Here is a 14558-nt window from a genome sequence, read left to right as displayed (position 1 = left end):
TACTACCACTACTATCTGCATCTTAGAGCCTTGCCATCAGCTCTTCCGTCAATCTTCAGAAATCTTAACTCCCTAGGACCAATTTTGACTTCTCATGGGTTAGATACATTACTTTCCTGAAGCAAGTTTATGCACAAGGAATAGAGTTAGCAAACAAACTTCACAAAGTTTAATTTTTTATTCTTGATTTCTTTTTTAATTCTGAGGAATTCTGCTATTCTCAGCACCATAAAATTTCTAGAGCCATTTGACGCCTAGATGACAACCTTTAAATCTCTGAAAGTCTGTCATATAAGGAAGAGGGTTGGAGTTACTGTATTCAGCCAAGATGGCAAAAGGGTGAGATAAGAAATCCTGAGGGGAGGTAAAATTTCAAGTCAATTTAAGGTTCAGATTGCCCTGGACTAGATACAATTTGAAGTGATTGCCACCTCTGGGATTCTATACCTTTCCCCTTAGACTTCTAAACCTAGCTAATCCTGGACCTGAGCTATAAAACCAGCCTCCTCATCTCCCAACCACATCTAGATGACCCCATAGATAGAGTAATGAAAGGTGGTAGAGCTAAACCAGACAACCTTGGATTCTCACCGTGGACAAGTAAATCATCTCACCTCTCTGACCCTTCTTTCCCTCCACGCCTGGTTTGCCGCAGAGGTCCCACAAATGACCCGCGACTAATGACTGAGTTTCACTGTAATCTTTTGGCCTTCTGGGATCCTTGCAACACAAAGGCACGCCCGCTGCGAGCGCCAGAGAGGTCCACTCGGAGCAGAAAGGCAGCAGACCCAGGTTGCAGGACAGGGCCTAAGACGAGACGGACGAGGCAAGCATCGGGCGGCTGCCACTGGGGTGCGGCGGCACTGGCGCTCCTGGCGCAGCCGCCTGGCAGCCGGTCTCGGGCCCGCGGGCGGGGCGGGGCGGAGGCGAGGGCTGCACGACGCGCATGCGTGCGGCCGGGAAGGCGCGGCCTGGAGGGGTGCTGAGGGGGCGGCGCTGGCGCATGGACGGCTTCCGGACTCTAGGTATCTCGCTTCCCCTCAGTTGGTCCCCAACGTCTCTCCTTTCAGCTGCGGCAAGGGCTCGGGGCCGCAGGTGAGCTGTGCATTCCGCAGTGATCTTCCTGCCGTGAAGATTTTTGCAGAGGCGCGGAAGTAAAAGGGGCTTTGCTGAATGGGCGTCCCCTTCCCCCAGATCCCGATGCAGCAGTTAGTAATACAGAGGACCTTGAGGAGACTTTGCAGGGGATGGTCGGTCTGTCTTCCCAGGGACCATATTTCTCTTCCTTCTAGGAAATTCTGCCTTCTCCCACCTGTCCTGCCTCCTGCCTTCCTGGAGCTGGCGTAATGATGGTGGTGGAGGCGTGCGGTAAATGCTTGGCGAGATTTCACCCTTCCCAGCACCATCTAAGCTTCACTCGAAAAGGTTCTTATCGTGCCCCCAAAGACCTCATATTGTTTTAACATGTTGAAATGCCTTTTACATAATAGTTTACGAAAAATTCCTTAATGAGTTACCTAAATTTTGGAGGTCTTGGGGCTGGCGTGAAGGCAGGAACGCGTTGCATAATTCTGTGCGCAGTGCACTAAATCATTTTGTTGCATTGCACCAGGATGCTTTCTGGGCATTCCAAGCCTTGAGCATCGCGTTTGTGATGAGAATATTGATGCAGTAGTCTCCCACGCCACCTTCGGTGTTAACTCAGCCTCTGGTTTTAATGTTGTGCTTCTGGCCTGACCAATTGGCCCTGCCCTGGAAAAGGAGCAAGAGGGTTAATTGCTTTTTGTTTGGAATTTCTCTGTGAGAATAGAAACCTGAAAATTTTGGGAGTAAATTTGTTTTCCTCCTTAGAACAAAGGTCAGTTCACTAAGGAGATTAAGGGGTTGCCTATTTATTTCCTCTACCCTTTATAGAATGTCTTAAGTCAGAAGCTGTTCACTCCCTAACTCATTTTTTTCGAGAATTTTCCAAGCATCTGCCTTGTGCAGGGTAGGGTTTTGGTGCTCTAAGGATAACAAAGATGATTGAATGTGGGTTTGCCCTCAAGGAGCTTGACTGGCTGAGAGGAGAGAGAATCCTAACTTAAGTAGCTCTATACCAAGTGAAAGGGGATGGGTCCCTAAGAGGGTTATGGAGCTAGGTGTAAGCCTTTCACACCACCTGGAGAAGATAGGCTTCCAAATTAATACCTGATCTTTATGTAAGGGTGTTTTCCTAACTGTTTGGCAGGCATCGCAGACCGATCCATTCCAGGTGGGTCCCATTATTCCCAGCCCCCTCCCTCTTCCCTCACCACATACCGGCTGCTGCTCTGGTGTCCCCTGTCTCAGGGCATATGGCTTCTCTACCCCCTGCCTCTACTAATGGTCCAAGCCAGAGACCAAGGGGTGAGTCAGCTCTGACTCATCCCTGCTTTTCTAGATTGTACCTCCTGAATCTCTCAAATCCAACCACCTTCTCTCTACTCTCATTGCTATTTCTCCAGGACAGCCTACCATCATCAACTAAGCTCTTGCTTAGTTTCTGCAACTGTGCAGCCAGGAAGCAGGTGCCGGAATAGAAATCTGATTGTGAGGCTTACTTCACAGCTCCCTCACTGCCCTTAGGACAGAAGCCAGATTCCTTTTGCAGAACTTACCTGGGTGTACAGCCTGGCTTTCTCACCAGCCCCCTCTCTTTTCACAACCCCCTAGCACTTGTCATGGAACATGCCATGCTTTCTCATGCCACTGGGGCCTTGCATATGTTCTCCCTTCTGCCAGGAAGACCCTTTCTCGCCACCTTCTTCACTTGGCTTACTCCTGTCCACCCCCCAGGGTCCCAGCTAGGAGGGAGCTCTCCTGAGGCTCCCAAGCCTTGTCCAGTGCCACTCCTTATTATGGTTCCTGCACCTCTTCTCTTAGGGTTTATGTGTGCATCTCTTCCTACTGCTGTGCTGGAGGAACAAGGCCGTGTCTTAGGGCTTCCCATCACTGCTGCCTTGCACAAAGATGCTCAATAAATGGTCATTAGATGCAATTAAATGTAAAGCTGTACTATTATGGTATGATCCTTTAATTGCCTGAACCATAGATGCCCTGGCTGGCCATAGCAGACGTTTTATTTGTGGAAGTAAAAAGAAACAGCTAAAAATCTATAAGGCAGGTCCTTCCCATTTGATCCTGCAATCCCATTACTGGGCATCTACCCAGAAGGAAAAAAATCCTTTTATCGTAAGGACACTTGTACTAGACTGTTTATTGCAGCTCAATTTACAATCGCCAAAATGTGGAAACAGCCTAAATGCCCACCAACCCAGGAATGGATTAACAAGCTGTGGTATATGTATACCATGGAATACTATTCAGCCATTAAAAAAAATGGAGACTTTACATCCTTCGTATTAACCTGGATGGAAGTGGAAGACATTATTCTTAGTAAAGCATCACAAGAATGGAGAAGCATGAATCCTATGTACTCAATTTTGATATGAGGACAATTAATGACAATTAAGGTTATGGGGGAGAAACAAAGAGGGAAGGAGGGAAGGGGGTGGGGCCTTGGTGTGTGTCACACTTTATGGGGGCAAGACATGATTGCAAGAGGGACTTTACCTAACAATTGCAATCAGTGTAACCTGGCTTATTGTACCCTCAATGAATCCCCAACAATAAAAAAAAAAAATCTATAAGGCAGGTCTTGAAGACAGGCAGAGGAGAATCACCTTCAGGTACCCCTGAGTGTGCCTGGGAGTGGTGAGGAAAGAGACAGCGGTTGAGTATTGGAGGAGGTGACCATCAAACCTTCCTTTCTTTAGTAGACTTGGAGAGACTTCGGTAATTCTGTGAGGTATGTGTAATTTTTATATGCATGTGCTCCCCCAAACTCATACTTCATGCAATTTGTCCTTTCCCCCTTGCCTTAGAACCGCAACCTTGCCAATGGACCTGGTCGGTTTTGGTTATGCAGCCCTCGTGACATTTGGAAGCATTTTGGGATATAAACGGAGAGGTAAGCCTGAACCTAATTTCATCAAAGGGACTTAGTGATGGAGGGTTGGTGGCTGTGCTATGGTCATCTGAGAGTTGGTTAAGTAGCACAAGAAGCTGAAGATGGCTGTGAGGTGGCTGGCTTCCAGCCTGTTGTGGAAGGGGCTCATGGAGGGAGGGGTAACACAGGGCTGGGCATGGCAGAGCCTTCCAACCTGGGGCTTCTGGCCTCTCTTTGCCACAAAACTCTTGACTTCACCTGTCATTATCATTGCATAATTGATTTAACCTGTCTTAGGGTCAACTGCTTATTGAATAAGGATTTTTTTGTTTATATAATCATGGTACCAAAAAACTAAGTTACATTGATACTGTGTGTTGCAGAGGAAAATTTGTTAAATACTTAGATATAATATCCAAAGTTGTCTTTATCTCTGTCGGAGAGGGATGGGAGGGAACCAACTGAGTGATAAAGGGTTTTGGGGGAGAAGAAGGAAAGGTCAAAATTTCACATTTTGCGGCTCGATGCCTGTGGCTCAAGCGGCTAAGGCACCAGCCACATACACCTGAGCTGGCGGGTTCGAATCCAGCCCGGGCCCGCCAAACAACAGTGACGGCTACAACCAAAAAATAGCTGGGCGTTGTGGCGGGTGCCTGTAGTCCCAGCTACTTGGGAGGCAGAGACAGGAGACTCACTCAAGCCCAGGAGTTTGAGGTTGCTGTGAACAATGATGCCATAGCACTCTAACCAGGGCGACAGCTTGAGGCTCTGTCTAAAAAAAAAAAAATTTATATTTTGCTTTGTTTTAAGGTAGTGTCAGTTATAGTCAGGGTGTCCTAGTTGTTTTTTATTTTAATGAGATTTTTTAAATGAAGTTTTATTTCAAAGGCTGTTGTATTTGTGACATTGGTGGACTTGAATTTGAGTGAAAAAGTGAGGTCTACACAGTTATCAGTTGGCTCTCTTCTTTAAAGATTGCTAAAAAGTCAAAGACGAAAAAGCACAATTCTCTCTAGTAATTGAGGGCTGGCAGGTTAGAACAGATGATCTTTTAAGAGGCCTTAAAACCTGTAATTCACTTTATTTTGTTTTGTAATTCACTTTAGATTTTTGTTTTTTCTGTCTTAATGTATGTATCATTGTGGGTATGTGTTGGAAGGGAAAAAATGGTTACAAAATAAGACCTGTTAAACGACGACTCAGAAGTTGAGGTTTCATAATCTACTTGAGTAAAAGGTGAAAGATTTACACGATCTGAAGAGAAACCAGACTATGCATATTACTTTTGAGAGAATTCGGTTTAAAATCCCGATGGAATTGTTATGAAAAAATTTTTTTTCATTGTCAAAGACAATGTCTAAATAACTTCTGTTACAGAATAGGAAAGAACATGTGGGCCCAGACATTTTTTTTTTTTTTTTTGTAGAGACAGAGTCTCACTTTATGGCCCTCGGTAGAGTGCTGTGACCTCACACAGCTCACAGCAACCTCCAACTCCTGGGCTTCAGCGATTCTCTTGCCTCAGCCTCCCGAGTAGCTGGGACTACAGGCGCCCGCCACAACGCCCAGCTATTTTTTGGTTGCAGTTTGGCCGGGGCTGGGCTTGAACCCGCCACCCTCGGTATATGGGGCCAGCGCCTTACCGACTGAGCCACAGGCGCCGCCCGGGCCCAGACATTTTTAAGAAGAGAGTGAGTGTGTGTGTGTGTTGGGGTGGGAGGTATTAATTATTCTAATCCAAATCTCTTCAGATTTCACCAGCTGCTGAAAACAAATGAAGTTATGTTAGCTGTAAGGTCTCTAAATTCAGGGGCTTCTTGCCCAACCCACAAGAGCCAGCCCATGAGGGTATTACGTGTTCATAGGGAAGCTCACTCTTGTAGTATAATGTGGCTTAAAAGCATAGGCCACAGAATCGAGCATTCCTGAATTCTAGTCATGACTTCTGGACCACCTGGAAATTAATCTGTTAGGATTAAATAAAATAATGCATGTAATTCATTTTATATAGTGCCTGGCATAGAAAAAAAGTTTAAATATTCCGGTTGCTTCTGCCATGGCTTCCTTGCCAGTGGGGAGGTATATGGGCCAGTGAAGCAAAATGCCTTTTTCTCTAATAGTTTGATTCTCTAGTTTTATTGTATTCTAAGTTGCTTGTGGCCCAGATGTCTTAGAATGTTTGTGTGGAAGTGAGTCAATTCTTCTCTTTTCATTTAGAGTTTGCCTAGGCAGAAGTCCCATGCAGCTAGGTCAGGAGACCCTTCTAAGGGACAGTTATTGAGAATAATTTCAGGTAGGTAAAAGATGTGGTGCCAAAATGGTGTTTGGGCACCGTGGCTCACGTTTATAATCCCAGCACTTTGGGAGCCTGAGGTGGGAGGATCACTTGAGGCCAGCCTGGGTAACATAGTGAATCTTCACCTCTACTAAAAAAAAATTATCGGTCCTGATGGCAAGCACCTGTAGGCTCAGCTACTTGGGAAGCTGGGCTGGGAGGATTGCTTGAGCCCAGGAGTTCAAGGCTGCAGTGAGCTATGATTGTGCCACTGCCCTCCAGCCTGGGTGGCAGAGTGAGACCTTGTCTCTAAAAATACCTGAAAATAGTGTTTCGTTGAAGGACACAAATGTGTCCAAATCCTAAACTAGACTAGCTGCCAGATGTAAGTTGGGTGAAGGCGAGGTTCTTTTCCTTGATGGAGGAGAGAGGCAGTGTAGTTGCAGGGCACAGGGTGCTGAGCAAGCCCCAGGCTGGCTTGGGTTTACCCTCTTCCTGCATAGGTCTCCAGAGAAGTGGACAACTAGGATGACACTATGATTTGGAGGCTCTCCTTAGGCCAAGGAGCACCAAGTGCCCAAAGCCAAAGACGGCCAGAGGCTCGCTCTGCCTCTGACTTCTCCCCAAGGCTGACTCTGACCTGGTCCCTTCCTACTCCATTTGAAGGGAAGTGCTTGACGGTTCCTCCAGAGAGGCAGGAGCACATGTGGGCCTGTTCCTACTCTGAGAACCATGATAGCACCTGAAGGGAGGCTCCCTCGGGCACTTTTCAACTCCTGTGCAAACTCACCTACCAGGGCTGTGCCCCACCCAGATGGCCCATCCCAGGAAGGGCAGGGAAAGGGCTTGGAGCTGCTTTTCTTGTAGCCTGCACTATGGCACTTCCTTTTTCTCAGGATCTTTGCTCCCTCCCACCAGCCATGGCTCTCTTGTAAGGCAGAGTCCACAGTTCTGCCTCCTTCCTCGTGCAGGGTGAGTTCCCCCAGGAACCTTTCTGGTTCTCATCCACCTGTGTGCTGGGGAGCCCGCCCTGGGCCTGCTGCTTGCTGTCAGATCTCATTCAGACTCACGTGCAGACACTGCTGCTCCCTCAGCTTCCTTAAATGTGTTTGTATGGTGGTGGCAGGGTTTCAGGGTGGGTTTCTGTACACAGAAAGCGGGACCCCAGAATCTCTAGGTGAGAAGACACCTTAGTGGCGAACTAGTCATGCATTTCAGAAAATGCTTTCCTCTCCTTAGCTGTATCCTTATCTGACATCTGCTTGAACATGACCCATAAGGGGAGCACCCAGTCATGCATTAAATCAGTATTTGTCACTCTGGTGTCCAGGTCTGTGGGCCTGCAGCAGTGGTGTCAAAAAAAGAAAAAGAAATCAGTATTTATCACATGTTCCTTATGTCCCTGGCCCTGTGAGCAATAAGCAAACTAATACAGAGCCCACAAGCAAGTGGGGGAGACTGATGTTCAATCCATGAACAGGATCTAAATATGTGATCATGAATAATGGAGGACTGTGATGGGGGCCCCTCTCGGAATTGTGGGTCAGAGGACGTCTCTGAGGAAACAATGCCCCTGCAGACGTCCGAAGGGGAGCTGCACTTGGCCAGGTGGACAGCGCAGGGAAGAGCAGTCCACACAGGAACGGTATGTCTGGAAGCTGGGAGGAATACAGTTGGCATATGCAGAGAAGTGAATGTAGGCTCCCAAAATATAGCAAACTGGGTTTTTTTTCCTAAGTGGATCGGGAGGCACTGAAGGTTTTTAATTAGGGGATTGACCTGTCCAGATGTGTGTTTTTAAAGATCATCTTGCTGTGTTTGAAGAATAGATTTGGGAGAGATGATGAGGAAAATAAATCATTTCCAACTATAATATTCTATTTTTTCTTTTTGGAGGCAGGGTCTCGCTCTGTTGCCCAGGCTAGAGTGCAGTAGCATAGTCGTAGCTCACTGCAGCCTTGAATTCCTGGGGTCAAGCGATCCTTCCACCTCAGTTCTCCCAACTAGCTGTGACTACAGGCATGCATTGCCATGCCCAGCTAATTTTTTTTTTTTTATAGAGAGGATCTTGCTATGTTGCCCAGGTTGGTCTTGAACTTCTTGCCTCAAGCCGTCCTTCTGCCGCCTTCTCCCAAAGTGCTGGGATTACAGGTGTGAGCCTACATAACTGGCCCTAAGCCTTTGTATGACATCTGTGGTGTTGACCCTGTTTGTTTTGTATCTGATACAACCCAGAGAGGCTAAGTGACTTAGTCAAAGTCCTTCAGCCAGCAAGCAAAAGAATTAGGACCAGACTTGTGTAGTCCATCTGGCTTCTCATTCAGGATGGTATTCTGTGTGTGTGTGTGTGTGCACGCATACATGTGCTGCAGTGGTTCTTAACCCTAGCTGCACATCTGATAGTCCTATGGACATTTAAAAAATAAAGGCACCTTGACCCTGTCCTCAAGGATTCTAACCCAGTAGATTCTAAATAGGGTAGTCTGTGAAGCAGAGATTGTGCATGTCTTGGTCATAGTGTCACCAACATGACACTATGCCTTGTCCAGGGCATCTGAAGTGCTCGGTGTTTGACACAGTGCTGTGGGCAGGTGGGTGGGTGGGGGCAGGGAGTGTCCTGGTTCTTCCCCGTTCTCTGTGTAGTCTTCATTAGTCCTTGAGTCCTGAAGTCTTGAGGCTTGAAGTTTTGTTAATAATTCAGGACAGAACCATTGCTTCATTTGCACAGCACTTCTTTCTTTCCTTAGAGGAGCTAAAAGTACCTTTGCATCTATTTTCCGTTATTGCAACCTCACAGTAAAAAGATGGAGGCAAAAAGAGTATGAAGACCAACAAAAGGGTGTAAAGAAGTCAGCTAATGTAAACCGTGTCCAAACACTACTATAAGGCGGGTTTTCTTATGCACCCGAGGGGTGTCGAATCCCGGCATTGCTTTGCGTTCACTGTTCCTCCACCTTGCATTTAGTCTTCAGTGTGAAGCAGCCATTTCTCAGAAACCATCAGTGAGGAAGCCCATTCTTAATTTGATTTTGTCCAGTTACAGTGCCCCAGTAGGAATATACTCAAAGTTGCCTAAGTCACACTTGAAGTAATGGAAGAATGAATTCCTTTCATTCTGATATTCTCTTGAGCCCATGTTTTTTTTTTTCCTTCCAGGTGGTGTTCCATCTTTGATTGCTGGTCTTGTGGTTGGGTTTTTGGCTGCCTATGGAGCTTACCGTGTCTCCAATGACAAACGAGACATAAAAGTGTCACTGTGTAAGTAAGGCATTTCCCCCAGCTAAATAATCAAATACTGGAGATGGCCTTTCTTTTTTTAGAGACAGAGTCTCACTATGTTGCCCGTGGTAGAGTGCTGTGGCGTCACAGCTCACAGCTACCTCAAACTCTTGGGCTTAAGAGATTCTCTTGCTTCAGCTTCCCAGTAGCTGGGACTATAGGCAACACCTGGCTATTTTCTTATTGCAGTTGTCATTGTTTAGCTGGACCGGGCTGGTTTCGAACCCACCAACCCCAGTGTATGTGGCTGGTGCCGTAACCACTGTGCTACAGGCACCAAGCCTGGAGGTAGCCTTTTTGATACCTTATGCTAAGTTTGCTAGAAAATATTCGGTCAAATGGCAAGTAGCCACCTGCATGTGTCAAGACTGAATGCAACTCTTCTTCCTTTCTGGACAGACCTGATCAAAAATAATGGTACTGCTGCCAAGCCTTCCAAACTCAGAAGACTATTTATATAAAGCTTGTTACTGGAAAGACTAAACTAAATTAGATTAGAAAACACAGTATTCCAAGATTTTCTATTAACTCTCCTAAATGCATATTTAGCATAGTTTTTATGTGGCTGTAAAAAGAGATCACCTCGAATTATTTTATTTAATTTGCAGGCAGTGTTTAGATTCTGCAGGACCTTAATCTAGAAAAACAAGACTGATGCTCTTGGGAGCTTAATGAGAGAATGTGCACAGAGATTTTTTCCATTTTATAAACCACAAAAGTGCTTGGCTTTAAAGCCACAAAAATGCTTGGCTTTCTTTGGTCTCTCCTGAAAGAAATACAGTAAAGGGTTACAAGAGAGAAAGAGTAACAGGTTAGCGAACTACACCAAGGACACTGTCTCTGATTGATATGATTATTATTCAAAGTGCCATGCTGGGCTATGGAAGAAAATATAAATGAAGACAAAATTGTATCAGTTGTATATTTGAAGGAGATATTTTGTGGGCTTTTTCTCTTTAGTTATTTTTCATGGAGGCTAGGGATGTTTTCAATGAGATTATATCAAAAGATGAAAGTGTGTCAGCAAGATGTGGTTATATGGGCTTTTTATTCACATACGGTTAAGTAGTTCAGGTGTTAATTGTCATTTTATTTTTTAGATCAATGAACAAATTTTCTTTGAAAGCTGTTCTTAAATTGTGACACTGATGCCCTAATCTCTTACAGAAAACCCACTCCCCCTTAATATGGGCACAGCTCCTAAAAGGCTGATGTGAGCTTCTGAATATGATATTACTTAGACTGTTCATCTCCAGACATTACGTTCTCCAAAACAGAATGCTACAAAGAAAAAACAGTCGGCCTTCTTCCTAGTGTTATTGTATTAATCAGATCTTACTTTTAAAAGAAATACTGCTTATTTTCTTTACATTAAGTTAATTAAAAGTTTATTGAGTGTCTCCTGAGGACCCAAACATACTGCTTAGTATTTCTGAGGAAAGTTGAGTACAACATAGTCTGAAGCCTTCAAGGAGTGTTTGAAGTTACTCCAAGAATGGATTTTAACATGTTTTCTTGCTCAGAAACATTTTGATAAGGTAGTTTATAAAGTATTTTAATAGAGCACTTTGTCTTTTCAAGAAAATGGCAACTCAGTACCTATCCATGCAGGTGGTTCTGTTAGAAAGCCTTAAATGATACCCTTTTTCTTTCATAAGCCAGCATTGGTAACATGTTTGAACCTTTGGTTCATGAATATGTTTGGTTTCCAGTTACAGCTTTCTTCCTGGCCACCATAATGGGTGTGAGGTTTAAGAGGTCCAAGAAAATAATGCCTGCCGGGCTGGTTGCCGGTTTAAGGTAAGAAAAACTATTTTGATCTACACTTTTCCTCTGCTGTCATTTTGAAGTGCTGAATTATTGGTGGAAATTAACTTTCATTTGAAAGGTCAAAATCATTTGCATTATGATAAGCATGACCATAAAAACCTTAAAACATCATGGATTCCATTTGTCTTTGGTATCACGTACACACAAACATTCTCACCAGGTTCACTTAGTCCTACTGTGCTGTCTGATCACACGCCTTTTTCAAAATAAAGAGAGAACTTCAGCCTCATTTTCCCTTAAGATTCACCCACCTGAAATAACATGTTCATTTAAATCCAATACTCAGTCTCTTTTAGAGAGTTGGACAGAGTGACAGTCTGATGCAGTTATTTTGAGTTTTAAGGAAGAGAAATTTCACATTTTTTAAAAGATAAATGGGGAGCCTCAAATTTCTCTTAATTGGATCTAGTAACACTATCCTTAATAAGCATATTACCAAATAAAAACTTAGAGGCAGCGTTTTTAATTCTTTCTGGAACCTGCTTTTCTATGTTGAAAGGCATAAACCTGCTGAGTTGCTCTGAAATACATCTTCACTTTTGGAATCTATTGCAAAGAGATGCAGTCACGAGACTGATGTTCACTGCAACTTTCTTTTTTTCTTTTTAAATCATAACTGTATATATACAGTTTTATATACATCAGCATTGATTGTATATAAAATCAGTCAATGAGGTAGTTAATTTGGGCTTTACCTCATTTACTTAATTTTTTTTTTTTTTTTTTTTTTGTGGTTTTTGGCCAGGGCTGGGTTTGAACCCGCCACCTCCCGCATATGGGACCGGCGCCATACTCCTTGAGCCACAGGTGCCGCCCTACTTAATTATTGTGTGCAACTTTATTTCTAGTGGAAAGCACAAACTGAGAGATTAGGAACAACCCCAAAATTCACCAGTCAGGAAATGTTTTAGTAAATAATTTTGTCCATATAATGTCATATCGAGCAGGCATTACACGTCATGTCTTCAAAAACTATTTAGTGGCATTTGAAAACCTTAGTGACATCATAAGGTGTAGAAACAGGATCAAAACATGTTTCATATAGAAAGGAAATATCTCAAACTGTTAGTAGTGTTTTTCTCTGGGTGGCAGCATAACAAATAGTGTTAATGTTCTTTCTGCCTTTCTATAGAATTTTCTAGTATTATAAACATAATACGTAACTAAAATAACTACGTACGTAACTACAAACATAATAACTATGTATTATGTTTTGGGGGTGGAGCTATGATTACAAAGGGCTGCTTTCCAGCCATGCTGGTTTTTCTGTTGATTGATTAAGAGACACGGGAGTGGATGGAGGGGAGCTTCCCATTTGGATTCCCCCCTTTGCTGCTGAAGGTTCTGTTCTTCTTTTGCTTATCATGCTTCTCAATCTTTCTCCCTGTCAATAAACTCTATCCTGTTGCTTAAAAAAAGAAAGACACTAGGTCTTTACTTTGTCACCTAGGCAGGAATACAGTGGGCTCACTGTAGCCTCAAACTCCCAGACTCAAGTGATTCTTCTGCCTCAGGCTCCCGAGTAACTGGGACTACAGGTGTACAGCCTCACACCAGGCTAATCCCATCCCCCACCTGTCAAGTAACAGGGACTACAGTTGTACAGCCTCACATCAAGCTAATCCTATCCCTTCCACCTCTCAAATAGCTGGGACTACAGGTGCACACCATCACACCTGACTAATTTTATTTTTCCTATAAAGATAGTGGACTCGCTGTACTGCCTAGGCTGGTCTTCAACTCCTGGGCTCAAGCGGTTCTCTCTCCTTGGCCTACCAAAGTGCTGGAATTAGAGATAGGAAGCACCACACCCGTACTTAAGCCCTGTTCTAAAAATTATACTTGATGGTGGGAACAATCAGAAGTAGGGTTTACTGATCAGGAAGACAAAACTCCAGTCAGTAGAAAGGAGCTAATATTTTAACAATAGCACCTCCAAATTGCTCTAGATTACTTTCCCAAGTTGTCTTACTTTACTGGCTTTTGAAGGTTTGTGTTTCTTTCCACAACTTTCTCTTATAAACTCTCATCCCAGGTTTTCAGAACAGCAAGTTCTGACTTTGCCCATTCCTGTAGTGAACATGTTTATGCGACTAATTCAGTCCTGCTTGGTAAGTTAGCATACAGAGGTGATGAGATCACCCTGCTCTAAGGAGTAGAGCTAGGAGACAGCCCTGGAAGCCAGGGCCCAGTCACACTGCAGGTTAGGTGAACATGTGCCTTTGCCTTTTATTTTAATCCAGCCTCATGATGATCCTGAGACTTGTCATGTTGCTGCTCTGAGCATCCAGAGGAACCGCAAACCAAGTCTGTGTCACATCCTCTTATAACGGGCAGGGCATAATTTTGTTTCTAAAAGATAAATTTCAATATGGAATTTTCAATATGTCTTATTTCATGCTAGAAACAAAAGTAACACTGTCACCTCTAATATAAACATAAGTTTGAGTTGTTTTTTTTTTCTTAAACAAAAACTTGTCAAGCATTGTTTTCATTAAAGATGTTTAATCATGATATGCTTTCCCATTTGCTGGGTGTATTTTAATGTATGTGGCATTTTTTGACAATTTCAAATTCTCACATCTCAAGTAAGTTTAAATTAAACTATAGTTTTTCAAATAAAGGAATTCCTTAAGTGGACATCACAGAACGCTAATATATCTATTTGTTGTTTGTATTGTATTAGAAATTATAATTTTCCATTTTAATTGCATTGCTGCCAGTGTTATTTTTTTCTTTAAAGAAAATTTCATTCCCAGCACACTGTGTGTCCTAGAATGTATTCAGTATTCAAATAAAAGACATTTTGTTTTAAACCTGTTTCTTTTATTTTTGTGTCTTCTGTGTATGTTCAAAGCATCTTTGATATTTACACATCAATTAGTAATGGAAAGGGTTGGGAAGAAGGGTTGTTTAAGCCTACACGCTGTACTTCCTCAGGAACAGATACTCTCTCTGTCTCTCTGAAAGAGTAATAATTCTGAAACAAAAATGATTTCATTTCAAATCACCACTTCACTTTTGGGCATGTTTATAACTCTTAATGTCCAAGGCACATTTAGGGCCCAGATTGAACATCAGTCAAGGAGGAATTGAAGTAAATGATTGAAAGATGCCTTAGAGCCGTGGTTCCAGCCTTTTTGGCATCAGAGACCAGTTTCATGGAAGACAGTTTTTCCACAGAACAGGGGTGGGGCATGGTTT

The 14558-nt window shown here is 43.6% G+C and overlaps 1 protein-coding gene across 2 annotated transcripts; it reads left to right on the top strand.

Moving 5' to 3' along the window:
• The first annotated feature begins 917 nt into the window (after positions 1 to 917).
• TMEM14A (transmembrane protein 14A) lies at positions 918 to 14170 on the top strand. Of its 2 annotated transcripts, none has more exons than XM_053603114.1 (5): positions 918 to 1025; positions 3906 to 3991; positions 9402 to 9503; positions 11237 to 11324; positions 13598 to 14170. In XM_053603114.1, the coding sequence occupies exons 2-5, from the start codon at positions 3922 to 3924 to the stop codon at positions 13635 to 13637; spliced, it is 300 nt and encodes a 99-aa protein (XP_053459089.1). In that variant the 5' UTR covers positions 918 to 1025; positions 3906 to 3921; the 3' UTR covers positions 13638 to 14170. The 2 variants fall into 2 exon arrangements, with proteins under 2 accessions (XP_053459089.1, XP_053459088.1); XM_053603113.1 differs by having other exon boundaries at positions 952 to 1095.
• The last annotated feature ends 388 nt before the right edge of the window (positions 14171 to 14558 follow it).

The sequence above is a fragment of the Nycticebus coucang genome, chromosome 9, assembly GCF_027406575.1.
Source record: "Nycticebus coucang isolate mNycCou1 chromosome 9, mNycCou1.pri, whole genome shotgun sequence".
Lineage (NCBI taxonomy): Eukaryota > Metazoa > Chordata > Mammalia > Primates > Lorisidae > Nycticebus > Nycticebus coucang.
Note: the sequence above shows the minus strand (reverse complement) of the source record. Positions and strands in the feature narration are given on the sequence as shown.

Coding starts and splice junctions, on each gene's coding strand:
- TMEM14A (XM_053603113.1), top strand. CDS start 1,004: ATGGACGGCTTCCGGACTCTAGGTATCTCGCTTCCCCTCAGTTGGTCC. Junction 1,096..3,905: donor GCAAGGGCTCGGGGCCGCAG/GTGAGCTGTGCA, acceptor CCCTTGCCTTAG/AACCGCAACCTTGCCAATGG. Junction 3,992..9,401: donor TTTGGGATATAAACGGAGAG/GTAAGCCTGAAC, acceptor TTTTCCTTCCAG/GTGGTGTTCCATCTTTGATT.